Source organism: Rhinolophus ferrumequinum, chromosome 10, assembly GCF_004115265.2.
Source record: "Rhinolophus ferrumequinum isolate MPI-CBG mRhiFer1 chromosome 10, mRhiFer1_v1.p, whole genome shotgun sequence".
In the NCBI taxonomy this organism is placed as follows: Eukaryota; Metazoa; Chordata; class Mammalia; order Chiroptera; family Rhinolophidae; genus Rhinolophus; species Rhinolophus ferrumequinum.
Window position 1 is genome coordinate 73,458,956 of NC_046293.1, and position 27,543 is coordinate 73,486,498.

The 27,543-nt window shown below is 33.7% G+C and overlaps 1 protein-coding gene and 1 pseudogene across 9 annotated transcripts in view; one reads left to right on the forward strand and one right to left on the reverse strand.

The window, feature by feature from the left end:
• Positions 1–2,276: 2,276 nt before the first annotated feature.
• Positions 2,277–27,543, reverse strand: part of PPP1R12A (protein phosphatase 1 regulatory subunit 12A) — a 140,414-nt gene continuing 115,147 nt past the window's right edge. For 5 of the 9 annotated variants that reach the window (XM_033116702.1, XM_033116705.1, XM_033116710.1 and 2 more), the window contains 9 exons: positions 27,044–27,165; positions 22,835–22,900; positions 21,655–21,696; positions 17,667–17,683; positions 16,424–16,559; positions 14,362–14,466; positions 10,245–10,292; positions 6,989–7,039; positions 2,277–4,469 (listed from right to left, as the gene is read on the reverse strand). In XM_033116702.1, coding sequence (XP_032972593.1) covers positions 4,383–4,469; positions 6,989–7,039; positions 10,245–10,292; positions 14,362–14,466; positions 16,424–16,559; positions 17,667–17,683; positions 21,655–21,696; positions 22,835–22,900; positions 27,044–27,165 — 674 coding nt within the window. In that variant the 3' untranslated portion in view covers positions 2,277–4,382. Of the gene's footprint in view, positions 4,470–6,988; positions 7,040–7,768; positions 7,800–10,244; positions 10,293–14,361; positions 14,467–16,423; positions 16,560–17,666; positions 17,684–21,654; positions 21,697–22,834; positions 22,901–27,043; positions 27,166–27,543 lie in introns of all 9 variants that reach the window. The other 4 variants (XM_033116703.1, XM_033116707.1, XM_033116704.1 and 1 more) reach the window with 3 other exon arrangements.
• LOC117028315 (mitochondrial inner membrane protease subunit 1-like) lies at positions 25,139–26,369 on the forward strand (annotated as a pseudogene).

Genomic DNA, 27,543 nt, shown 5'->3' on the forward strand with positions numbered 1-27,543 from the left:
AAAAAAAATCAAGAAACACATTTCTCAAAGATAATCAAGTGTTTTAAGCCTAAACATAAAATAGATGCATAGATAACTTATGCAATTTCATGCAAAAAACTATCAAACTCAAACAGTGGAAAAAGTCCTGGATTAAGAGTTGGCAAAAACAATCACCACCACCACTAAATATGGGTAAGAGCGCTGCTTTGTACGAGGCTTGGAATGTTGAATCAGTTAATCTATAAATCTCAGCTTTCCTCACATATAAAATGGGAGATAAGACTTTTATTTACCCAGTCTGCTGTAAGGATCAAATGAGGTATCCTATTGGAATGGACTTGTATCAAAACAGACCTGTAAGAAAAATTGAGCATGAGAAAGGGGAAGGTAAATCTCTTCTCTCTCCCATCACCACTCTCTCCCCCAGATGTACAAGAACAAAGCACAGGCCCTACTAGCTGTATATTATTCAGGGCAGAATATATTAATATTGTTTATTTCTTCAAAGTTTCCCCCCTTCTTTTTCTTCAGCCTTTTAAAATAAAAATCTAGTTATTTTGTGACCTAGATGTTTACTGGAATTTAAACAGTGAAAAGTTGGGGCAGCTTAGCTCAAAAAAGCTTAGGTCTAATAAACTTTAGAAAACTGGTAATAAAATTGTTATAAAAAGATAGAATTATTTACCTTATTATACAACCATAAACTTCTGACTCCCCTGTTTTTATTTTGAATTTATTACTTTGTAATTTGGTCATTTGGTAGGCATGGAACAGCAATATGACACTCTCTATACCACTTACCTAAGAGAAACAGCATTCTGTTGTTTATATAGCACTTAACCGAAGAGAACTTTTCCAAATTGAAAGAAATGTATTTATTTAGATAGATATATAATAAAATAGGAAAATAAATACTTCATTCTATACCCAATCCTTCTGGACTGCTACTCTGTCAGATGTACATTACCAGTTGAACATGCATGTTCAAGACACAAGAGACCACACACGTACAGCGTACAACAGGGAACATCACAGAAAAAGATTGCTTATCAGCCAGCTTTCATCTTCGCAACCAAACGTTTTCATCAGTAAGATATGGCTAATGGATAGTTAATAACTGTTAATGGAGTTTGCCCTGTATTCTGCTTATCATGACAAAGTGAGGGACACTTACGAGGCTATTATGTCCTATGGGAAATACATGGTTCTAGTTTGGAGAAAATTTGGCACTCTGGATACTTTCTTACAACAGACTCAGTGTTTCGGACTAGCCAGGAAAGACTAAGTGGTAATAAACCTTTAAGGAAGAGAATAAAATAGCCTAATGGATTAATGAAATCTACTTTACCTTTTTTGTTTTTTTTAACTTTTATTTATTTTAAGTGTGTTTTCCAGGACCCATCAGCTCCAAGTCAAGTAGTTGTTTCTCTAGTTGTGGAGGGCACAGTTCACAGTGACCCATGTGGGGATCGAACTGGCAACCTTGTTGTGAAGAGCACCGCGCTCTAACCAACTGAGCCATCCAGCCGCCCTCTACTTTACTTTTTATATGAATCTCTCCTATAGTTCTATAGCTGCTTTCCATTTGGCTCTGAAGTATTTGCATGTGAAATTCATTTTTATGGAGGACAAACAACAACAGTAATATCTATCATTCTGTGAGTATGCACGGGGAAAATACTGGGTAGCAGAAAGAAGAGAATTCAATTCTTGTATTAATTTAAACACAAGTCCTGTACCAAAGTTTCCAACTGAAAGTGTGTCTTATCTAGTTACAGATGTGTTATTAGATTGGGGTTGGATCTTGGACAAATCTAGATTGCAAAATGATCTAATATTTCATATTTCAATGGAATATTACCTTCATATGTATTCACAAGCCAATGTTTGCAGCTAAGAAAAAGCACAGGTTCAATTTAGAAACCACCAAATGTTTATGTAAATGAAATCTTGTGCTACAAAGCTACTATCTTGAAACTCACTGTTAGCATTATTTTTTACCCACTTATTATCATAAAAAACTAGTTCTCAGATTCTGCATACAGACAGCTTTATGTAAAATATATAAACATTTGTCCAAATTGGTACACAGATTGCATAAATATGGCAATTAAGATTGCATTTACATATGTGCATGTACAATGTTGTGCAAATTATCACAATATTACAATTTCAAAAATTATTCAAATTGGAATCAAAGTAAAGCAATTAGTGGAAAAATACCCATGCAGACTTAAAATATCTCAGAACAAAATTTCAAATGTCTTCAGTAAAAGTTCACACATTTAAAATAATTTTATTCGTTTTATTTGTATATGTCAAAATACATTTTTTATTTCCAAAATAGTGGGTTTTGCAACTAGTTTCATGCAGAAACAAGGTCTGCTCAATACTACCAATAAAATCAATATAGCACAGTAGCTGTTCAGTTTTAGATACAAAGAATAAATAACCTAAATACAAAACACTAAAATATTAGAAACATGTATTTAATCATTCTTCACAGGCATCCAAACTTCACAAATATAATCCTTAGCATGCCTAACTGTTGTGCAACCAGAACACGTTGCAGTCATTCAAACTGGTCAATTATCTGTATATTTTATGTCCACATAAGACCATGGAAATTCTCTATATTCAGACCCACCATTCATACAGTTCAAATATAACCCCTAATAAAATTCCCACAACTATCCTTGTACCTTTAAAAATCAAGAATCCTGAGCTTGGTAGTAAGAGCATAACCTTATATCTTCATAAAACCAATCAAGAGAGAGGACTTGAAATCCTGCTTACCAAAACACCTTTTCCCAACCCTAAAGTAATCTAAAATAGGCAGTAGAACACAATGACCTTTTAAAATGGAGGGGTACAAATTCACATTTAATATAGTATACAATACAATCAATAATACAATTAGCTACTATAAGCTTTACAATGTACAATTTATTTAAATGGCTGAACTGTTCAGTGGTTAAGGAGACAGTTATGTGCCAGAAAGATGGAATATTTTTTTGCATGGTTCAATGAAAATATAAAAGCTATTTGTCCAAATAAAAGCCATCTTCACTATGTACTTGGTTTTTACTTTTTTTTCTTTTGTTTTTTTAAAAGGCCACTGAAATGTATAAAATGGTCTGAACATGATGGTGGTATCAAAGTCAATGCCTCTTCACATGGCAATAACAGTGCATTTAACACGAACTCACGGGTAGGTCTGCAAATGATTTCATAGCATCACTTTGGCTAGCACAACAGTTTTAGACAGCACTCAGATAAATATAGGTATGTGAAATGTGAAGCAATTATCTTATGCAACTTTAATTATGGTTGAATACTATCAAATGAAAACTGAAAATAAAAGTAAAAGCACTTTACAGTAGAAAACTTTTGTAAAGATAGGGCTCCACATGATGTGTTAAAGTCTTTATATCACATTGTTAGCAAATTTTGTTTTTAACACTAATATGGAGTAGCCTACTTTGCATTAACAGACATTTGAAATAAGAAAATAGTCAAGCATGCCATGTGGTGGTTTAAAAATCAAAACAATACACTTATTTATATATACAGCATCACTCAGTACCTGCTAAAATGAAAGTGAAGATTATAGAATCTAACTTCTTGTACTACAATAGTAAAAAACAAACAAAAACAAAAAAAAGTGACCAATGAAGGCAGAAAATAGGACTTAAAAGAATCTAATCTCAACTGACTTTAAAGCATTCATATAAGAAATAAATGCATATTGCACAAACAGTGAAAGCCAATGTTCCACCAAGCAATTCAGTTCCAGGTGGGAGGAGACAACACAGCATTTGCCTAGTACATGACAATGACCTCAGAAGAACAAGTGTTCTTTTCACTAAATGAGAAAGCTGTGAAAACATAGAAGAGTCTGCCACATGAAGAGTTAGAAGGAAAAACATACAAACCCAAACTTAGATGTAAAGCAAAAAAAAGTATTTAAATATTGAAAAACTGGAAACTGTGGCACATCAAAAAATGCTGAATAACTGTCTTCTGTGAGAGCTGAAAGTTTTTGTTGACACAAAAGTATTTATGTACAACTAAGGCTTACTGGTTAATTATCTGAGGCATATCTGGCCTTGAACACTTTCCTTATATGCTGGAGCTGTAAACAAGTTTTCTCAGTCATTAAAAAAAAAATCTTCTCAGCAGCTGCATTAACATGAAACAATGGTCTTGATACAAGAAAAAGAAAAAAAAAAAACAGAAAATAAAACAAAACAGAACAAAACTCCTAGATAAAAGGGCATTTGGCAGGATATCCGAAAATGACAGTCTCCAAGGGTTCTTCCCAGGCTTCCAGTGACTGTCAATTATGGTCCACTGGGTTACTAATATGTGCAATTCCGTTACTTGCTGCTTTTTAAAAATTATTTGGAAAGTTTGCTTATAACTCTGATCAAGGCCCCATTTTCATCCTTTAGCCTCTGGTTGTCTGCTTTTAGGTCTGGTAACATCTATGAGGGGAAAAATGAAGAAAAGGTTTTGCTTCAATAAAGATAAAATATTAGTCTTAATAAATGTTATATTTTCACCACAAGACACATGAACAAGCTTTGTCAGTTATATATATTTCTAGTGGCTAAAACATGTATCAGGAAGAAAGAAAAAAAAACAAACCAAAAAAACAAAACCCTGATTTGTGAAGCTAATTAGTTTAATAAATGATGGAATGAAAGGTTTATTCTCCCAAAGTTACCAACTGAAATGTACTAAATCACTTGATATTATGACTTACAAGCACACCATATTAGAGCAGCCAAGAAAATGAAGCCTATTTTTGTTAGGACAAAAGAGAGCTTGAAGGGAGCTCCTTTAAGAGTTCCTGTCAGTACCTAAACCAAGGCTTTTGCTTTATGTCAGACCTCAAACCATAATACTTACATAATTTCACAACAAAACCAGACTATCTGGGAAAGTCTTGAGGTTACTAGATTTGTTCTAAATCATTAAAATTCCTTAAACAATTCACCTATAGTACTAGTTTAAGTGTGTAGTACAATGTCTGATCCAAAAATAGGTGCTCATTAAGTGGCAACAAAGCAATTACTATTGTCAGAATAAAATAATTTATAAGCCAAAGTAGTTAAGTCACTATTTATGACAATATTCAAGCATAGGAAAAATAACCAGTATTTGGAGCAAAGAGGAAAACATACCCTCAGATCCTCAAAACAGAGCAAATTAATGTTCTGTTTTACAGATGAACTGAAGGACGGGGTGAAAATGTTTAAACTGGAATTTCCACTAAGAAGGATTTACATTACATTTGCTCTGCCAGATTTGCTAGGAAATGGAGTAACTTATATTTTGGACATTAAAATATACTTTCCAAGATATGTACTTAGTCGTCTTCCTCAGTTTTCAAAATGTATTAGATTACTGAATTTGATAAAAATAAAATTTCTACTTGCAAAACTACTTAAGCAAAATATCTTTATGAAGTTTACTTTTATGTGGACTTAATCAATTTTTACCTAGATTCAAATGGACAGATAAAAAATACAGTAATCTGAAGTTTATGTATTAAGATACTTCTGCAATACAGAACTAAGTGAGTATTAATTAAAATGGCTCTGACTAAAAATGACATTCTTTTGAAAAACAGAACACATGGTTAATCTTCAGCTTCAACATATATTAATTATATGTAAAATACATTTTATATTGTTTATATTACACTTTCTAGTAATTTTAAATAGCAATATTTTTAAGCCATAAAATCTGTTCAGCCAAAAAATGTGTACAAACCTTTTTGCAAAAGTGCAGACTAGTCTTTTATTTAAATTCCTAAATCATTCCCTAAGTTTTTTGTAGTTTATCAGTCTCAATATACAATTAGTGACTTTCTAACATTCTGAGAAGCCATGCATAATTAAACAGTTATATGATAAGCTCCAGACAAAATGGCATTAATTTGTAAAAGTGAACTCAAGACACGCTTACTGATACAAAAACACCTGCCTGGCTCTACCAAGAAGAAATGATGAAACTATAAATTATAGGTTCACAGACTGCAGTTTCCTACAGAACCCTGAGCGCTTGGCTACCACTCTCGTCAAGGCCCTATTCTCAGTCAGCAGTCGTTCATTTAACTCTCTCAGAGTTTGAATCTGCTTTATTTGGTGCAGGTTCTGCAGAAATCAGAACATAAAGAAATAGCAAGTAAAAAATAAGAAAATGGAAAAGAGTACAATAAAAATATAAAGAAGCACAGATAATGAATATAAGGAAAAAATTAAATCTTAAAAGAATATCCCATGAGATTTAACCACGTTAAAACAGTGTAGTCCTAAAATTCCCTATCAAACAAAATACATAAGCAAACAAAATTTAAAAAATTTGTCTCCAAAGCCATTCCATAATAATGTTCCAATAAGCAACCAAATAATTCAATATTAAAACTTTTAAATTTTAAATTCAAATTCTATGTGCACAATTTCCTATGCATTAGTTCCTCAATTCACAATATGACAGAGATACTTTATGCAAGATGACATGATAAAGGTTAATCAATTAACTAAGCTATTTTTTCCCTGCAAAAAGTGTTCCTTCCAACGTACAAAACAGTAATTTTCACAGGTAATGCAGAGTTTAATAAAATATAGCTCTGCCTGTCCATCACTCTAATGTCCTTTATTTTCACAGGAGAATTTTTTTATGTTGATCCCCCAAGAAACAGAGTAGGTGAAATGTGAAGAGTAAATGATAAATCCCAAATCTTATAGTCATCATTGTCTAATCTGTTCTATACCTGAACTTCAAAATTGCCAAAAAATTGATTACCATAAGATTTGCATTTTTAATACTCTCCTAGACCACTTAAAACTCAGATTTAGGAAGAAAGAGAAGCATAGATACAGATAAATCACAAACTGCATAAACAGCTTTGAGAACACAACATCTGTTACAGTACTATGTAAAATCTGAGTTCATAAACAGCACTCTTCTCTCATAAGCAGCACGGTTTACTTACTTTGAGCTCTTCTTCCATTTCAGATATTCTTCTTTCTAGAGCTCTTCGTTCCTAGATCAATTCAAGGTACCAATATTAATTATATAATTATTATATTCTTAATTTTTCTTCTAAATTGTGAAATAGTGACACTTTAAAATGAAAAATCAAATCAGGAGCAGTGTAGAAAAAGATGTGATGCCAGTGATGTGTAAAGAGCTTTCCAAAATTTGAGAAAAATACAAAGATCATTATTTTCACTACTTTCTATAAGCTTTTTCTTTAAAGCTTTGATTTTCTGGCGAGATGCTACATGTTTAAAGTACTATTTTAGTTCATGTAAAACTCAAGGATAGAGTAAACCGGTACTGAAGACTGAGGCTTGTACAGAAAGGAAAAAAAAAATCTCACACAAAGATGCAATTATTCTACAGTGACAGAAGCAGAAAAGCAACAAGCAAACATGCCTAAAATACGGGTACTTTAAAATTTCCGTTAGGATCTAAGAGAAGTTCATCTCTTCCACCTGCAATGTTCACTAGCCATTATTTGTCCAACTGGCTTTACAGCTTTTTATTTAGGTTGATACTGTGTAGCATTAATGCAGTGAATCTAAGGAAGAAGCAACCGCAGCATTTATTTTATTTCAAACTACCTTATTTCAAAGAGTGACAGGCAAAGGCAACATACATTATCGCAGTGTTCTGTTTTATTCCCCCTTAAATCGTAAGCATTCTAGGGTGTTACGCAAAAAGCAAGCAGCAGTAATTAATGTGCTGTAAAACTTTGGTTAGGTCATACCGCCCAGAAGATACTGACTCTTGCCGGTCACCTTTCAGATACAAACCATTTAAATTTAGTTTAATCATACTGAAACTATTTCCAAGACATTCTTTCCCAGATTAATAATTAATGTTCATATTTAGTGAAGCAGTACATTTACCTGTAAATGTTAATGTCTTTAGGGTATGTGATTTAAAAAAATAGATGGAATCCTACTAATAGTTTTATAAGTACCATGTTATTCTATTACCAGCATATTTGAACATTATTACATAGACAAAAATGTTATTTTCTATAAGTAGACCTTTCTCCTAGTTAATGCAGCCATGACAAATTCATAAAAACCATTGCACTTTTTAAAATAGGACATTTAGTGTCATATTTAATCCTCATAACTTTGTGAAATACCAGAAAGAGCATTATTTTATCCAAATGATAGGTAACCAACCATCCCATCATCCTCCATTTTATTAGGTGCCTTCAGGATTTTAACTACTTAGTGGTAAAGCAAGAACAGTATCAAACTGCCCTGTTGCCACATTGACAATCGTAAAGTTGCAGGCAATTTTTCATGTCTAACAAATAAACTTTTTAACATTAAAAATGCACGTAAAGGTGCAAGCAATTTCTTATGTATGACAAATAAACTTAACATTTAAAAATACGGTTAAGAGAAAATGCATGTAAAGTGCTTAGCCCAGTACCTGTCTGACTAAATATTAGTAGTTATCATTAATAATACTATGATTACCCCTGTCTGTTACATTGAGAGTGGTTTAGCTACTTTGTAATTTATCTGCATTTGACAGGCAGAAAATAGAAAAGGCCAGATGAGAATGTCAGAATACAAAAACATGTATCGTGTGTGCTTAAGCCTAGATAAAACGAAGGACAGACATCAAAGTATCAGTTACCTCTGATGATAGGATTATGGATGGTTTTATTTTTTTCTCTTGCTAAAATTTTTGTAATAAACATATATGGTTTTCAAAAGAATAAAAAAAAATTCTTTAAAAATAAAATCTGTCTCAAAATAGTATTTTGATAAACTCTTTTCTGTTATCTATGTCTTTCATCTCAAAAATTAGTATGAACAACAGAGAAATGAGTGATTTTTACTATTTCTGCATATCTTAGACATATTGTGAAAGGATATAATCAATACTAAATTTTATAAAATAAGTGAGTCTAAATTTTTTGCAACTATTAGTTATGCCAATAGCTTTTTAAATGGCCCACAACAGTAATTTTTAAAACTTGCTGAAATCATAAGGTACAATTTAGTAAACAACACAGACATTGACTATTTATTTATATATGCTGTATTTTTTTTTTATCATCTCTCTCTCTCTCTCTCTCTCTCTCTCTCTCTCTCTCTCTCTCTCTCTCTCTCTCTCTCTTTCTGTCAGAAGGGTAAATTGGCTATTTTTAAAATGGAATGGAAGAAAATATTTTTGTATCAACTGCTCCTGATTATCTATTCTTTCTTCGATCTAGAGATCATAGTTACCCAGGAAGTAATTTCTTTGGTCGAAACCCTGCAAATCTAGCCACTGCTCACTTGCATTACAGATACTTTTTGAGCACTTTTCCTTTAACTTTTGATGATTTAAACATTCTTAACTGCTCAGACTAAACTTGCAGAGTTATTCCTATGGTCCTAAGCAATGATATTAACAAGTGGAAAGAAAAACAAGTGAATACATCATAGCAGATTAAAAAAATTGTAAGAAGACAATATGGTAAAAGGATTTTCTTGTAATCATTTTTTGTTTAAAATATTCTACTTAAGTTAAATACTTAAACTCAAAATTAAATAAAACATTATTAAATTAACTTTAAAAAGAATTTGAAAATTTCATGTTCCCACAATCTTCAAAACCTTTATTTCAAGAATACATGTATACATGTTTAACATGTTTTAAGTATATCACCATAGAAAACCAAAGACAGAGATAATGGCATTTTAAAAATATGAGATTCACTATCACAATGTGTATATTTCAGAATCAAGGCTAGATATTTTTTAATCTATGGAAAGAATAATATGTAAAATCAAGTCTTATTTATTAACAAGGCAATCTCACACTCAGAGACACTCTACAGAACTCTATGAAGAAGCTAAGCTAGAAAACATTTTAATTAAATTAATGAGTACAGTAGTACCTCGGTTTTTGAACCTCTCTGCTGACGAACATTTTGGTTTATGAATGCCGTAAACTGGAAGTAAATGCTTCGGTTTTCGAACACGACTGAGAAGTCAAATATGTCACACAGCTTGCCCTGAGTGCAAGATCCTGAGGCCTAGCTGTCTGCTGTTTTCGAATGTTTCAGAACTCGTGGATTACGTTCAAAAACTGAGGTAGCACTGTATTAATTTACACCAAAACTACCATCTATAAAAATAAAAACTAAAGGAAAAAACCCCCTACCATTGCTTAGACAAAACAATAAAGGGGACAATGATTAGTTATTCAATAAGACAGACACTTACCCTTTTCTCCATTTCCAATAGTGACCTATCAGCAAATCTTTCTTGTCTCTGCAAGAAAATAAGAAATGTATAAGGGATCTAAGCACAATAAAATGGGGGTGGGGTGGGGATCGAACCATGGTAACTCGCCTCTAGTGTTCAAAGAAATCACACTACTCAGGTGAGTAATACACAGGTACAAGTAAAGAAAAGAGAAAACGAGTTTTGTATTGAAATAATAAAGAGTTAAATAAATGTTTAGAAACAGAATGGTCACAGCTCTCAGGCACTACATACTCCTTTTACTCAGGTCTTTACATAGTTTGCTAGGGGGAAGGATGTGTGAATACTGACGAACAAAACCAAGAACACCCTACTTTTCCCTCTTATGCCCAAGCTCTTTCCTTTCCTATACCCCCAGGAGGAGTGGCAGATCTGAACGGCAGACTCCAGTACCTTGGCAGAAATGTGATTATAACCAGGTTGAGTGACTTCGTATCCATGACGCTCATGCTGTCTCTCTCTCTCTCTCTCTCTCTCTCGTTTACTTTTCCAATCATCCATGCTCCAGAATTGGTAAGAGGGTTCTACCTACCGTTAGTTATAAGAAATCCTAGCTATATAATAGCTTTTCTTGTCCTAGAAAAGTGAGCTCAGGTCTCTCATTTTTTCTGCTTCCTGTGCTATGCAACCAACTCAAAGTTGATAAAATCCTGCTATTTAGGGGTGGAAAGGACCCTGGGGGTTTTAAGCCACATATTGCACCCAATATCTGAGAGTTCTGCATCTGGATATTGAGCACAGGCTCAGTTAAAAACAAGTGTTATCTTAGTTCTTACTTACATTGACCTTGGTACGTACATGTCCCTTGGGATTCCTGCTTAATTTGCTGAATAACTCATTTATCAAAAAATCATTTTTGACAACTTTAACGAGAATGCTCTTTTACAACTATTAACTGCCAAATATGCCTAAAAAAATATATATATTTCTTTACATAATATTCTTTTCTGTCAACCGTTTAGACATTCATGTTTTAGTATCACCAGGACTTGAAACCAAGTTACTTTTTAATCTCTTTTTCACAATGTCTTTTTTATGGTTATGGAATATAAAATGTAAAGATGTAATCATGGCCAGGTATACTTACTATTTTTTTTAATTGTTGTTATTTTAAATGTGCTCTTTCTGGAAAAACAAAAGTTGATGTATTCCAACTGCTTATTGTTATAAATCAAATTCAGAATTTCTAATACGATGAGTGTTTCAGCTAATTCTGATTTCTTTTTGACGTTTTTAAATTTAAGTCTATATTTTAATAGCTAGAAACATTAAAACAAAGACTAATATACTACTGGAGGACATATAAATGAATCCTAAAAACACTTAAAAGACTGAAAAATTTAAAAATTACCTTCAAAAGCACCTGAAAGAAATCCAAAATAGCTGGAACAATGCTATCGCATGTAATTTAAATAAATTTTAGATTAAAAATTAGTATTTCACTGGAGACTTTTTTCATATAGGAACATTTGCGCAATTTTATGCTGTATCTGTGAATTTCTTAGGTTAAAAAAATTAACTTCAGTTAATATTTTTGGTAAATATTCTAGTTAAAACTTATGTTAAAATCACTATTAGTAAATGTGGTGAACTGACATTTGACAAAATGATTAGTCATCAAACCAATTTCTGGTAAATTAGCCTATTTCCCACCCTTGAAGACAAGGAGGAGGGTGGGGGTGCTTAGGCAGAATTCAAGGATTTGAGAGTCCCTTGGCTAAATACAATTAAATACACTTAAATGTCAAGATTAATTCTTAGTAGGATGATAGTTCCCTTGGAAAAATTCCATGCAAATATCAAAATTGCCACCTCTACGTATATTCATGAATAGCATGGAAGTAATGCTAAAAAAAAATATCAGGTGGAAGGATTCACAGCAGACTTAAATACTCAGGATAATCTAAAGATGAATGAAAAGTATAATGTTTATCCATTTTAATTTTACATATATCCCTAAATTTTGAAAATAACATTTACAGTTTTTCCAACTAAGATATTAACTTTGAACACCTCACTATCTTATACTTTGAATTACCCTTCCCTTAATTAATTCAGTATATCGGGCATGACACTCAATGCCTGTGACGGCAGAAACTGTCATATTGTTTAACCCAGTGCTGTGTTTCTCTGGCCACAGTCCACACGATCAGAAATTGGTTTAGGACCCAAAGGCAGTTTGCTGTTAAGTTATCCGGTGTTCCATCAAATGGTCACTAAGGGCCCTGCCTAACAGGATTGCTCCATGCTGACAGTAACTGGCTAATTCTACCAGTCCCCTCCCTTCTCTTGTAGAGACTGTAGGAGAGACACACAGGAAGTATTAGATAACAACAGGGTGGGCAGAAGAGCAGAAACAAAGAAGCAGTAAGCAGTGGAAACACAGATCAGCTGAGTCACCACAATGATAGAACATGACACTAGAGAGCAGTGGACATTTTTATTCAGAAAACATTATTACCAAATCTCTAGTGCTCAAGCTATTTTCAGAGAACTAGTTATGATGTTTTTATGTGTGGAGGCTCACTAAGCTACTAATGGAAGCTGAAGAATGATGACATTCCAGTTTACCATGAAGGCTAAGTATAAGCCAGCAAGTTTTAACATGTATGACATTCCAAGGTTTTGACACCTCACTACGAAATGTGTTCTTGCTTGGCCTTACTTCTCTGTGTAGCTTTTCCCATTTTTAAAATTAAATTTATTGGAGTGACATTGGTTAGTAAAATTACATAGGTTTCAAGTGTACAATTATGTAATACACTATCTGTATATCACATTGTGTACTCACTACCCAGAGTCTAGTCTCCTTCCGTCACCATATATTTGACCCCTTTTACCCTTTTCATCCTCTCCCCAGGCCCATTCTCCTTTGGTAACCACCGTACTGTTATCTGTGTCTGTGAGTTTGCTTTGTTTGTTCTGTGTGTCTTTAGAGTACACTTATTAACTGATGAAATCTGAAGAGCACTCATAACCTCCTAAGGTTAGCTTGGCCACAGCAATTTTAGCACAGCTTCCATTTTGCACAGACAATTACTTCACAATGTAATAGTGGCTAACAACGACAACAAAAAGCCATTTGGTAACAAGTGTAAGGTGAACACAGAGAAGTGATTTTAAAAGTTACGAAAAAGATGAATGTAAAAGAATGGCCAAAGAAAGTATGCAGTATTATTTATAGAACTGGAGATGACATTTTAGATCAGTGCTTTCCAACTGGATTCCAAAAGTTGTACTGCAGAAATGTGTTTATGCTAAAAAGTTGCAGGTTAAATTTAAACAAGTTAGTGTTCTTAAAAATTATAGGACCCCTTAGAGTCTTTAATATATAAATAGACCCTATAAAACCTCCACGATGTAAAATAGACAGTTTTCCCCATGTTTCTTGGATCACAAAGCTCTTTCTTTTGAAGTGGGGCAGGAGGAAAATGAGGAGGGACCGTGCCTATTACTGTCTCCCAGAACTGGTGTTCTATGGAAAAAGAGCTTGGGAAAGAACAACTAGATCATACACATCCTAGATCAATGTCCAAGCCTGTGAGTTCTGTTTGGCTACCCCAGTTTTCTTGTCTAAAATTGTCTCCTCTAGGCTGTTGCAACAGAAAGAAGGTAATAGTTATGGTAATAGAAGGTAATAATAATTCTTCCAGAATTATTATTATCAAATCACTGTTTTTTGACCCGGAAATATTAATAAAAACTTTAACAAAGAAATGTTATACCTCTAAGAAGATTCTGTGTAGTTGCTTTTAATGCCTTGATACTTTGGTATGCTGGAAATAAGCGCTTAAGTCCCGAATGTACCACAACATAGGTATTAAAAAGGCTCAACAATATTTTGTCTTTCCATTATGAGGCTATACTTCTATATTTTTAATTTATTTTAGAAAAAAGTACATAAAGTTATCTGCAAACTGTATTATCTTGTTTTCTTCTTACTAATAAATAAGCTATTATCAGGAACTAAACTTATGTTTAGAGCTAACACTAGAGAACATTTCAATGCAGTATTTTAGATAAAATAAATCACAACCATTATGTTTAGAATAATGAAGAGAAAAAAGGTACAAACCTGAGTGGCCTTTTCCAACTGCAATTTAAGATCTGTGAGTTCCATATTTGTATCATGTAGCTGTGCTTTCAGCTTTTCATTTTCAGCTAGAATTTGTTCATAAAGCTATAAAAACAAGGCGAGAAGAACAAATTACTTTTCTGCTCTCCTAATATTTTAAGATTTGTTTTTACTTCCCAATATTAAAACAGAAAGATTAATGTAACATATGAACTATTAAATGATACATTAAAACACATTTTATTGCTTTGTGGCTGCAAGGCAGAAATTTTTGGTTATGCAGATATGTTTGTCCTACATAAACTCTTAAACACTAATGCTGGTATTTAAAATTTAAGACTTTGCTGAAAAATCTAACTTTTCGGTTTCCATTAAAAAAATTCAGCTACATGATAAAGAGGGACCACATATGTGCAGAGCAATGACAGCTGGAGCTGAGGAGCCACTGTGATGCTTATTCATGGTCTCTGAGCTTTTCTGCCTATCATTCCCTCATGAATTCCTCACAATGCGATGGAGCATCAGTTGCATTTATCATTATACTTACATTACTTTTACTAACGTTAAAAGGAAAGTGAACTATTTCTAGAACACTTTCATAACACCTGAATCTACTACATCTTTTTCCCTCATCTCTACAACTACCACCATAGTGATAATTATCTCTTATCTAGACTATTCTAATACTAGAATTGTTCTCCTGACCTCCATCAGGTCAGGAGTGTTTTATACACAGCAGCAAGAGTTAACTTTTCAAAATGATTTTCATATGGCAAACGTTCTATTGCCTACCCTCATACATTAAAAACCTATGAATGGCTTCCCAATGTTCTCAGTATAGGATATCCTTCAAGTAGCCTGTAAGGCACTGTATGTTCTTGGTCCCAGCCGACACATCTAGCTGCAATCCTATAGCATCACCCCTCCGTTCCACTAGCCATAATGAAAATTTAATTACTTCAACGCATCATCTACCCTTTCCACTATCAGCTCGATGTGCTCGCAGTTCACTCCATCTGCAGTACTTTGTCCCATTGTTGCCAGTTAACTACTAATCATCCTTCTGTTCTTGGCTGAAACTTCACTTCCTTAGGAAATCCATCCTCAAGCCCTGACACTTTCCTTTGCATACGTTTATAAAACTGTTTCATTAATTTCTAAAACTTTATATAACTTTGTTACACACAGTATAAAACTGTTCGAGGATAATTGCTTCAATTTTTAAACTATACATTCATTAGTGTGACTGTATGATACTGTCTGATTCTCCCACTACATGGAAGATGCCCATAAGAGCAGAGACAGTATCTCCATCTCCCTCTCCCGTGAGTGGAAGCTCACTACTTAGCACAGTTCAGTGTTTAGTTATTTACTGAATGAATGAATGACTGAATCATATTCATAAGGTAAAATGATCCTCTACCTTCCTTCTCTTGCTGATGTGGCTTGTAAGAAAGTGGGTAACTGAAATAGCTGTCAAATACCTGGGGACATGTACAAATTTCACAAGTCTTTTTTTCCCCTCCAACGAACTTTATCAGGTTTATTCCACACTCATAATATGAAGAATCCTAATAGTAAGAATCCTATATTGCTGAGTTTCCACTTATTTCTTAATTACTTCCATCCTTAATCATTAACAGCAGTTGAGCTACCACAAGTTTTTCAGTTACCGAGAGAAAACTATATTCTCCTAGGAAAAGCCATATGCTTTGGCTGCTTTCTATTAACAAATAAAGAAAAGTGTGTGTGTGTGCTTGCTGCATTCATTTCCTCTCTCTCTCTCTCTCTCTCTCATCTCAATGTCCCTTTACAGCTCAGTCACAGTATCAGTACTGATCTGTGACATTTAAATGTGAAATACAGTACTGGGTAATTTCCCCCTTCCTTTAAAACAAACAAACAATTTATGTTCTACTTACCGTTAATTGCCCCAAACTGAAAATTAAAGTAAGTTATTTCAAGATACTGATTTCATTATGTGTTTCTAGGAATAACTCAACATAATATATCTGAATAAACAGATTATTTTAAATTAAATATAACTAAATAACCCAGGTACCTTTTTAAAGTCCGTTGAGTCATCCTTTTCTAGCCTGCTACTGTAAGGTTTTCTTTCTTCTAAGTAACTGTATGATCCAGAGCGACCCAGCAAGGAATCGTATCGATCACTAGCTGATGTGGAACTGGTTTCGTATCTTCAAAAGATGAGTGTCAGTCAAAATCTCAATTAGAGGCTTTCGCAACTTACATTAACATGCATCCTAGTATATATTAACTTTATGTTCCAAATAGTAGGTAACTTTCTCCCTCATCTGTTAATTAATCAACTTTTGCAATATATCATAAATGGGAAATTATTTTTAATATTACTAATTTCCATTATTTGCGGGATTCAATATTTCTATATCTTAAGTCAAAACTGGTTTCATACAATGACAAATTATTTCAAAAATTTTAAATTGTACATTTTTCTTTCAATATTAACATCTGTGAAATCAGAACATGGCTTACAACTGATAGAGTATTATGGTTTGATAGCACTTTTCATTTTTTCTAGTCATATATCATTTTGCTTTAAAATTAGTAACACCTTTTGATTTGATGAAGTAACTATACAGTCTATCCAAAGTGACAATAGGTTTGTCCTAAACAAGGAAAACATATCTCATTTGTAAATGAGAATTCTCTTATCTGGTTCTGAATTTGGGTTACATTATCTGATAAATGCTATTGCCTCTGTATTTCAATTTAATACAATTATCAGAATACAAAAATTTGTTCTTGGTTTTACAAGGCTCTGGTTAACAATTATGGGTAAGAGAAACGAATGGAGGTTTAGATTCAAGGCTATTTGTTATGGAAGTTCTCTAAAAAGATCAACAATTTGAGCTAGATGACACTTCTTAGAGTCTTCACTGGCTTTCTTTTATTTAAAGCAGAGATAAGAGAAGATTCTGAACACCTAATGAAATACATTTCTGGTGGGTTTCAGCAACCTCTCATTTTAATAATGAGATAGTCATCGCTGAAGTAACTTCGGAAGCTTAGGAAAACTTAAGAAAATTTATCACTGTTACAAACATTTAAGAAAAATTGTCTTTCTTAAGGGACTTACTGTGACTACTGAACTAGAAGCCTTTGACAAAGAAAGCTAATAACAGTGACTAGGGTATCTAAACATCGATAGATTTTTATTACTCAAAATATTTCATCAACTTCTAAAATCCATAAATATCTAGCAACGTAGTCTTAGAAATGATGAAAACAAGAAGGTGATCAGGAAAAAAAGAGGTAAAACATACCTAGAAATGGAATCCGTCTAGAAAAAAAGAAAAAAGCAAACATAGGCATATTAAATTTTTATGCTTTCATTAAAGTACCTTACTGATTAATCAAGCATATTTAACATAATATCAATATTGTTTTCTCACTATTTAACATCTATTTACTATGTATGTTTTAACTTTAATGTGGTTGTTCTGAGAAAGAAGTTCTAAAGCACAGAATCACTGTACATTTTTATAAGCACAATACCATACTATTACATTTGGCAATTTCTGGTCATATTTTGTGAATTCCTACAAATGCCACCATATCTGATTTTTTAATCAGGAAAAAAAAAAGTAGAGACTAAGATACATATCCACTACCTATACCCGCTCAGCTGGAGAAAGTAACATATCCACATTAAGAAAAGTCAAGTTTACTATGTGACATCTCAAAGCAACTATTTTTCCTTTTATTTTTTTTTATTTTTGAGGCAATAAAATGAGACAAACAAATGAATGCCTAAGGTATTTTATACACAACAGTATACACATATCTTGTTTAAAATTTACTTTCTTGGAAGTCCAGCTATACGTCCTTCAAGGTTTAGAAATCATGAGACAGAAAATTAAGATAGTTTTAATTTTCCTAAGCTAATGGTATGCTATATTGAAGCTCCAATAACTCTCTTATCTATGTGGTGAAATAACAGGATAAAAATAAACTTCTTGGGGGCAAAAGTAGTTTTTTTTTGGTGGTCACCTTTAGTTCTTTCTCTTTCTATTGAAACTCACTGAATCAATAATTTTCTGTAAAGTAACTAACTGTTCAGAAATGGTGAGTTAAAGTCGTGAATTTAGATATTTGTATTTTCCCATTATATTTATCTTTGATTGCACTGTAAAATTACAGGGCTCCTTTGGGGCTGTTTGAAGTTCAATTCAGACTAAAAATGTCTTACTAAAGTCTATTTAAATTCCTTTTGCAAAACCAATTTTGTACTTGTTCACTGTTTTTTTGAGCTAATGCTTTATTTTATTGATTTATCCTTTAGTTTTATAACAATAAACAATTTTGAAGTTAAATTTTCAAGACATTCAAATTCAGGGGGTGGCTGGTTAGCTCAATTGGTTAGAGCGTGGTGCTAATAACACCAAAGTTAACAGTTCGATCCCCACATGGGCCACTGTGAGCTGCACCTTCCTTACAAAAAAAAAGATATTCAAATTCTTAAGCTACTAAGAGAGAAGATCTTGAAAGTTTTCATCACGAGGAAAAAAACTGTAACTATGGTGATGGATGTTAACTAGACTTATCATGGTGATCATTTCTCAATATATACAAATAAATCATTATTTTGTACACTTGAAACTAATATTATGTTATATGCCAATTATATATCAAAAGAAAAGAGCAGAAACAAACAAAAGTTATTCAAATTCAGGAAAACATCTATGCGTGAAATAAAATGTGTGCACATCAAATAAAAATATCACATTTCACCTCAGGTTTGCACTCTGGTTCACTGATTTAAAATTCAAGAGTAAATAAAAACTCTAAGCAATCACAGAAATCACTGAAATTCGATTTCTTTTTCTTTAAAAGTCATGGTCCATCATTTTTAAAAAATATTTTTAAATTATGGTAAAAAACACGACATAAAATTTACCACCTAAACCACTTTTAAGAATATAGTTCAGTAGTGCTAACTATATTCATGTTATACAACAGATCTCTAGAACTTTTTGTTGTTGTCGTCGTTTGTTTTTAAAGGAAGGTACAGCTCACAGCGGCCCACGTGGGGATCAAACCGGCAACCATGCTCTAACCAACTGAGCCCACGCTCTAACCAACTGAACCAACCGGCCGACAACCCTCTGGAATGTTTTCATCTTGCAAAACTGAAACTCTATACCCACTGAATAATTTCCAGATATCCTCCTATCCCCAACCCCTGGCATCCACAACTCTACTGTTTCTATGAGTTTGAATACTTTAGATACCTCATATAAGTGGAATCGAACAGTATGTGTTTTTTTTGTGTGTGTGACCAGCTTCTCTCACCTAGCATAATGTCCTTGCTCCTTATGTTTCAATTCTTTTTCCAAGGTAAAAATACCCTTTTAATTTTTCCGATTACAGTACCATAAACTATAAAATATTTAAATACAGTACCATAAAATATAAAAGCGCAATATAAAAAGTTCTTCTATAATTCCCAATCCCTCCAATCCCCTAGATAACCAGTTAACCATTTTTGTACTCATATCTATGTGAACACGTAAAATATCTATCTATGCAAAGACATTTTATTTAATCTATTCCCTACCAATAGACATTTAGGGTGTTTTCGATAATTTGCTTTAAGAGCCATGCTGCTATGAACACCTTGTAGATTTATTTTTATATTCTTCAGTCATTTCTTTGGGAATAAATTTCCAGAAGTGAAAACTGCTAAGCTAAAAGGCATGAGCCGTTTTTTGGAAAGCTTCTGATTTGTATTGCTAAACTGATGTCCAGAAAGGATGAATTTATTTCAGTCCCAAAATCTTACATGAAAATGCCATTTTAATAATAATCACGCCAAATCTGAGCATTATTAACTTTTGTCAATTTTATTTTTGTACTGTTATGTCTGGTTATTATTGAGATTAAATGCATTTTACGCTTATTGGCCATTAATATTTCATCATTTGTAAATTTATAAATTTGATATATTATGCCCCCATTTATTTTTTACTGTCTTTTATACAGCATAAATATTAATCTTTTAAAGGTTATAAAAGAAGGCTAAGATTATTTACTTTAACTCAGCAAAAATGTGTCTCAACTTTAGTAACGGTGTCTTTTCTGCTAGTCTAGCTTTATGTTTAAATAATCAAATCTGTTAATCTTTTCTTAACGGTTTCTTGCTTTAGTGTCATACTTAAATTCTTGATTAATTACTAATATCCTCTGCATACTAAGTTTTACCATCCAATATTTTAATGAAAGTGAATCATGATGACCCAAGCAACAGAAGTCCAATTTTTGAAATAATAAACAATATTGGTAAGTAATTTAAATTTTCTGTGATAAAATCTATTAACTTTCTTTTAACTTATATCCTGAAGGCAGACAGCTTGAACTTCATATGCTGTGCAGAATTTTGAAGAACGTTTTGGCATCTGACAATTTGCTTTTTTGAAAAGTACATGCCAGAAAACCACTTTCAATGTGGTTAACTTAGAGTCCACAACAAAACTACTACTGAGTTTATAGAATCTAAGTGTGTTTGATAACAAGTGTTATTGAGTTTATCAAACACTCTTCTGAGGTGATGATAACACTATTTCAGAAACTGCGCAGAAGAATTTTACTGCTCATATTTTTTAACAGAAAAGGAAAGGCTAATGCTACAAATCTTCAAAAGAGAGCACCGCCCTTGTTGGGTAGAAGCACTTTACCGTCTTCTGTAGAAGACACCGGGTTAATGTCTGAACTTCCTCCTTTTCCTCATGGTGTAGCAGTCATTAGGTTTAGGGGAGATGGTACACAGACCACATTAGTAGCAAAATGTCTTGTCTGACCTAAGCCTATTATTATAATCCCAGCCCTATGAGGTAAACCTGCCTGAGGATGAAGCTGACATAGAGGGTTGTGTAACGTAACTGGACTACAATAAATTCTCTTTGTTTAATCCAGTTTGAATTGTATTTTCTGTTACTTGCAACTCAAAGAATGCTTGCACAAAGCAAGAAATAAACAACCCCCTATTTAAAATGAATAAAAACTATTAAAACTGTCTGGAACTAAGAAAATTTTTCTTAGAAAAATGTTCTACTCAACCTTAATGTATCTCATGTATAATTTTAACAGTGAAACTTAAACAACATATATCAATATGTTTCAAAGTCACAACTTTGGAAACTGGAATATCTTTTCCTTCCAACCCTGGCCGTGTGGAACATAGGGTCTGTGCGTGACAGGGCAGTGAGAAGTGTTAGCTGGGGATGGTATACTAATTCCCTCCTTCTTATTTACCTGATCATTGATTTTCCTTGAAAGACGGGAATTCACAGAGTACTGGGAAAGAAAGATGATGGACAAGTTTATAGAGTATTATGAACAAGAGACATAAGTGAACTGGGGGGAGTGCTGACAACTGATAGGCAAAGGGTTTAAAAATGACAGTGCTTTAGCCCTGCAAATAATTTACCCTTAGAAGTAATTAATTTCTTAATCTGTCTGTCTGGTCACCTAAAGATAAAATAAAAAGTACCATTTGGGTCAGGAAAGCTTGATCCTAAAAGTAATATCCACAGTCACCTAGCACGGATAACCAACTTCTGGTCATTTCTCACATTACTGTAGATCCTTGATGACTAAAGGAAATCTTAACAGCTCTATTTAGGAACTCTGAGTCAAAACAAAGAAGACCACCAGAATGTCATTTCAGGCTAGATAGTGCTGAGTTTACAAGATTAGAACTCATGTTGTACAGCTCTATCACAATATGAAAGAACACTTACAAGTATGTTAGTTTTCTGCACAGCCAAACAACAGGCAAATGGGGGCAAGGGGAGCTAGTAGGAAGAAACTTTCACCATTTGTTAGCCATGCAACCTTCAGTATTTCAAACTTGTCTTAATTTCTTGGTCAGTACTAAGGACACAAATGCCTTATTCAAAAGACTATTGGAAAGATCAGTTGCGATAATGAATGCAAAAGTCCTTTAGAGACTCTAAATTTCTAAACAAATGTAAAGAAAATTTAAAAAGCCTACTGTCTCCTCCAGAACATAACTGCCACTTACGAAACTAAAATCTAGGTCTGGTAACATTATCTACTACTTTTGGATATCCTTCAGATCGTTTTCTTTGGTCAAGGGTACTATTCTCTTTCTGTTTATTTCTTTTCAACTTTGAAGATTAATTTAATACAATAAACTACATCCACTTATAGTATACAGTTTGACGAGTTTTGACAGTTGTGTATATCCACCACTATAATCAAGATGCAGATGACATCCATTGCCTCTAAAATACTCTTTGCGCTCCTTTCTGGTCCCTCCACCCTTGATCCCAGAGAACCACTGATAAGTCTATATCCAGCATGCAGGTATATTGTGCAGTAACTCATGCATGAATAAACATAAACACAAGTAAAAAGTAATCCTTAAACAATATAAATACTTCTAAATGCAAAAAATAAAGCTATTTACCTGAGTTTCCTTCTTATTAGATCCCTCTTCTGTATCTGATTGTTGTTCTTGTTCATTTTCATCACTCTAAAATAGATTGTTAATTTATTTTAGAAAAGTTAAATTTCAAAACTTAGTATTTATATACTTCAAGGTTTTTCTAATATAAAATGGCCCTTGAGAAAATCTACCAGGAAATAGATCAAAAGGAAAACTGATTTTTAAATGGGATTTTGTCTACTCTATTTAGAGAAAGCCTATTTTGTCTGCATGGCACAATCGTAGTAGGTTAGCACACATGGTGAAGAAAGACCGTCCACCTAACAACCTGATTTAGGAAACACTTTCATATTGGGGATGAGAAAGTTGGAGGACTAGCAAGAAAAAGAAGATATTCCATTTTATATTGTAATGATACTGTATGTACTTTAATAGTCAATATACACACTATTTAGGTGCTCAACTATAATGAGGCCACAAAAATAGTAAAGTCATTATCGTAAGCAACAAAAGGTGGATTCTATAAGCTTGGCAAGATTCATGCAACAGCTTTATTATGTTTAGATAGTTAATCCACCTAAAAATTTCTTGGGAGTTTGCAGCACACCAAATAGAAAAATCAAAGTCTCAGCAAGCTAAAAGCTTAGAATCCCTATATTCTACTAGAGGATCTTGAACATCTCAAGAAGCCTTAAAAAGAACCAAAAGAAAAAAAGAAAAAAGGGGAAACCTGCATTCAAACATATCTGGCTCCAGGCTCACTATAAAAATACCACAGGCTTTAAAACTAGACCATCCTAGTTTCATATGGTATAGTTATTTTCAGCTATGTGACTTAGGGCAAATTTATTTTAAATTTCTCTGAGCCATAGTAACCTTATCCATAAAAATGAGGATAAAAACTTTACACAATTGTTCTAAGGATTACAGAATCCATATAAGCTACTATTTTGGTACCTAGTAAAAATGATATGTGAACACAAGGCTCGTAACAGAGGAAATCAATGCTGCTGCTGCTACACTATTTATTAATATATTAATTCCACATCATGAACTGATCGTTTTTATGCATTGCAGTTTCTTTCATGGGAGAACAGAGGAACTGGAAATAAAAAAGGGAGGGAGGTTCAGAGGTCCTGAAAAGTAAAGACCAAAAAAAAAAAAAAAAAAAAAAGGAACCTAGTAATACAACAGAGCAAAAAGCTGCCTAATACACACTATCCTTTCTTTGATAGAGTCCTTGGTTTGTTCTTTTTTGTATGTTGTCTGATATAGGTTCAAATGTGTGGGTATGAAGGGGAAAGGAGATCTGTGCTTTGATGATTGGTGAGAACACAATTCAATGCAGGCTCAAGTTAAAAAGATAAGTATTGCCAATATGGATCTCAGAAAAGATCCTTATAATGCTGGTCAAGTGTATGACTCCAGAAAGTGGAGTTTTGAAGGGAGAGCTGGTCGGAATAAAACCAGGGAAAAAGAAATACTATACTATAATAAATACAGCTTTGACTATGAAACTAATACATGAGGTAATAAGATAATTTTAAATGATAGGTTACTACGTTAGGGTGTTAAGACTGTGGTTTTATTTTATTGTTATCAAAATGTTACCCGGCAGTCAATTAAAATCAGTCATACATCATATACTTCCTAATGGAGGAACAAAAATACCTAGTCAAAAGAATATTGAACCAGAATCTGATCAATTTCCTACCTGCAACTACCAATTGATAGGAAACAGGAAAAAACTACATGATTGTGTTAAAGTACGCTTCAGGGATATGAGAGCCCAGTTCATTACAAAATAATTGTAAGAAAAAAATGGGATGGAGGGAGAAACTTACTGGTTGAAAGAGACTTGAAAGAAATAATCATAATGTATGGTCCTTACCTGGATCCTAATCAAACCTGCAAAGTATAAAACTGTAACAACCAACCATTTATGGCATATGTAAATTAACTGGACATTAAAACTGACTGGATATTCAATATTAAAGATTTAGTGTTAATTTATTTAACAATAAATGTGATCACGGTATTGTGATAATTTATTATGTGATAACGTATTGTGGTTACTTGTTTAAAAATAAAACTTTAATAATTAAAAGAAATGCTTATCTCCTATAAGTACATACTGAAATTTTTACAGATGAAACACGTCTAAGATTTGCTTCAAAATAATATGGGAGCTGGGGAAGTGGTGAGGATTTAGCTTAAATAATGGATAACTGGGGTAGGGTCATTATACTTCTGTTAGTTTTGTACTGTTGAACTTTTCTGTATTAAAAATTAACAAAAAAAAAGGAAAAAACCCAAGAGGTTAAAAGAAAAACAAAACAAGACAAAACAAATTATGAGCTGTTCTGTAGTTATGCGTTGCAATGAAACAGTATAGGGACTTCTGCGGGGCCCGGGTGAGAAAGGTTCACCTGAGTCCTGGGTGAGTCTTCCCAGGATCTCTGGTGCTGGAGGAATTGTCAAACTACGGATTACCCATATATGCTCTGATACATGCTTTAGACGGTTTTTTTCCTGGAAGCCATGCAACTACCCTAAAAACTGAATGTATTATAGAACAGACCTATGGCCAATGCTGGCTGAGTCTACATAGAACTATGTTTTGTGTTGTTCTGGGACAAAACTTTTGACTTGTTAGCTATACTATTCATTAAGGCTGTATGGCTCATTGTGCTTTTGAATATGTTGGTGTTGGTGTCATATGTTCTGGACCATCAAAGGAGCTTACAATTCAAAATCTAGATACTGTTTTTGCAGAAATCTTAAGTTGATATTTTTATGGTATCCAAAGAGGTGACACTGTGGTTGCAAAAAGCCCATGTGACCCAAAATCAAATATTTGTAAAAGAGTAACTGGTTTGGAAGGAGACAAAATCCTCATCAACAGTCTATTAGGTATCTTTAGAAGCCATAGTTATGTGCCAACGGGTCATATTTGGTTAGAAGGTGATAATCTACAGAATTCTACACATTCAGGCACTATGGACCCATTGCACATGGACTAATAAGAGGATGCATCTTCTTTAAGATTTGGCCTCTGAATGATTTTGGATTCCACCCCCTTCTCTACCCACCCACCCCCCGCCGCCACTCCGGTTCAAGCCGCTGTTTCTCAGTCTAGTTGTGTAGGACACAGCTCCCTGGCCCATGCTGGTATTAGGAGCCTTGCGCTCCCCCTAGGCTGAGGCAGTCGGTTGCAAGTCAATGGTCGGCCGCTCACAGCAGCTTATCACAGCTCTCGCCGGCTGCCGGCCACTCATGCTGGCCATCAGCTGCTCATGGCAGCACATGGCAACCGGTGGCAGCTCCCGCCAAACTCTGGCTGCTCTGGCTGCTCACGGCAGCCCAGCTCCAGGGAGAGCCATTGTTCACAACCTTAGCTGTAGAGGGTGCAGCTCACTGGCCCATGAGGGAATCGAACTGGCAACCTTGGCGTTAGGAGCATGAATGGAGCTCCAACCACCTGAGCCACTGGGCAGGCCCTGATTTTGGATTTCTACATGATAGACCTAATGGCCACAGATTTTCTGATGATTAGCAAGCAATTCTTTTTTTGATTTGATTATCTCCTGTTCAAGTGAATTTGTTATTGCCACTGAAACCATGTACTTTCTAATAAACTATCGGCTATTCAAAAAAAAAAAAGTATAACTTGCACATTAACAGTGCTACCCCATAGCTCTCTTGTCCTCCTGCGTATGACTAGCAATGCCAGGCATACAATTAAGGAACAGGAAAAAAAATTAAATTCTATAGCATTGTTATAATTTGATAAGCAAAGCACTGCTTCTATCCAGCATCACTCGAGATGGAAATAATTGTTATGTGTATCTTATAATCATATTCATGAAAAAGGGATTAAGTATAAAACATCTTTCTTTCAAGAATCTTTAAGGGAACATTATTATCAATATATGCATGTTGAGCTGCAGTCATTATTTTTATTACAAAATCAGGACAGAGCTCAAGCATTTAAGTAATACCAAAAATCTAAATAGTTGTTAACTATCGTTTAGGAAGAACTTTTCTTATTTAGTAACGTGACTCAAAACATACATAGTGATGATCTAAAGACTGTGTGTGTGTGTGTGTGTGTGTGTGTGTGTATGCACACACACACACACACACACGAGGAATGTAAGAAATTATTAGTGTGTACTTTTGAAAAGATTAAGCATAGTATCAAGGAGTTTTATTTTAATAGGTTCTCACATCTTGTGTCCAAAACGAAACTCCTGTAGATCTTCTTTTCTCTCTTGGTCGCCGTCGTTCTCTGATTGATTTAGGTTGTGATTTATCTTCTCCTTCTTTTTCCTCTTCTCTCTTTTCTCCCTCTGTTAAGGATTACAGTACATCACATGGCAGCAATGTATCTTGGCAGTATTTTGCAAGGCAAATGTGAAAACAGGTCTAAGACAACCTCCTTTATGAAGCCTTCTAAAATTATCTCCAATGATTATTAAATTTTGTCCCTCTCAGTGCTCCTGTACCACTTGGTTTAAACATGTATCTGTACCTCTCACCAGATACGTTCTTAAGGATCAAGACAGAACTAATTTTAATTAACTTCATTTTCCTAGTGCCTAAAACAAAAGTTTTGCTCAAAAGAAGCACTTAATAATATCTGTTGAATAGAAAATAACTGAATCCTAACAAGAGAAAGGGGCTCCAATGACTAATGTCTGATAGGGAGGTAGTTATTATACCCAAAG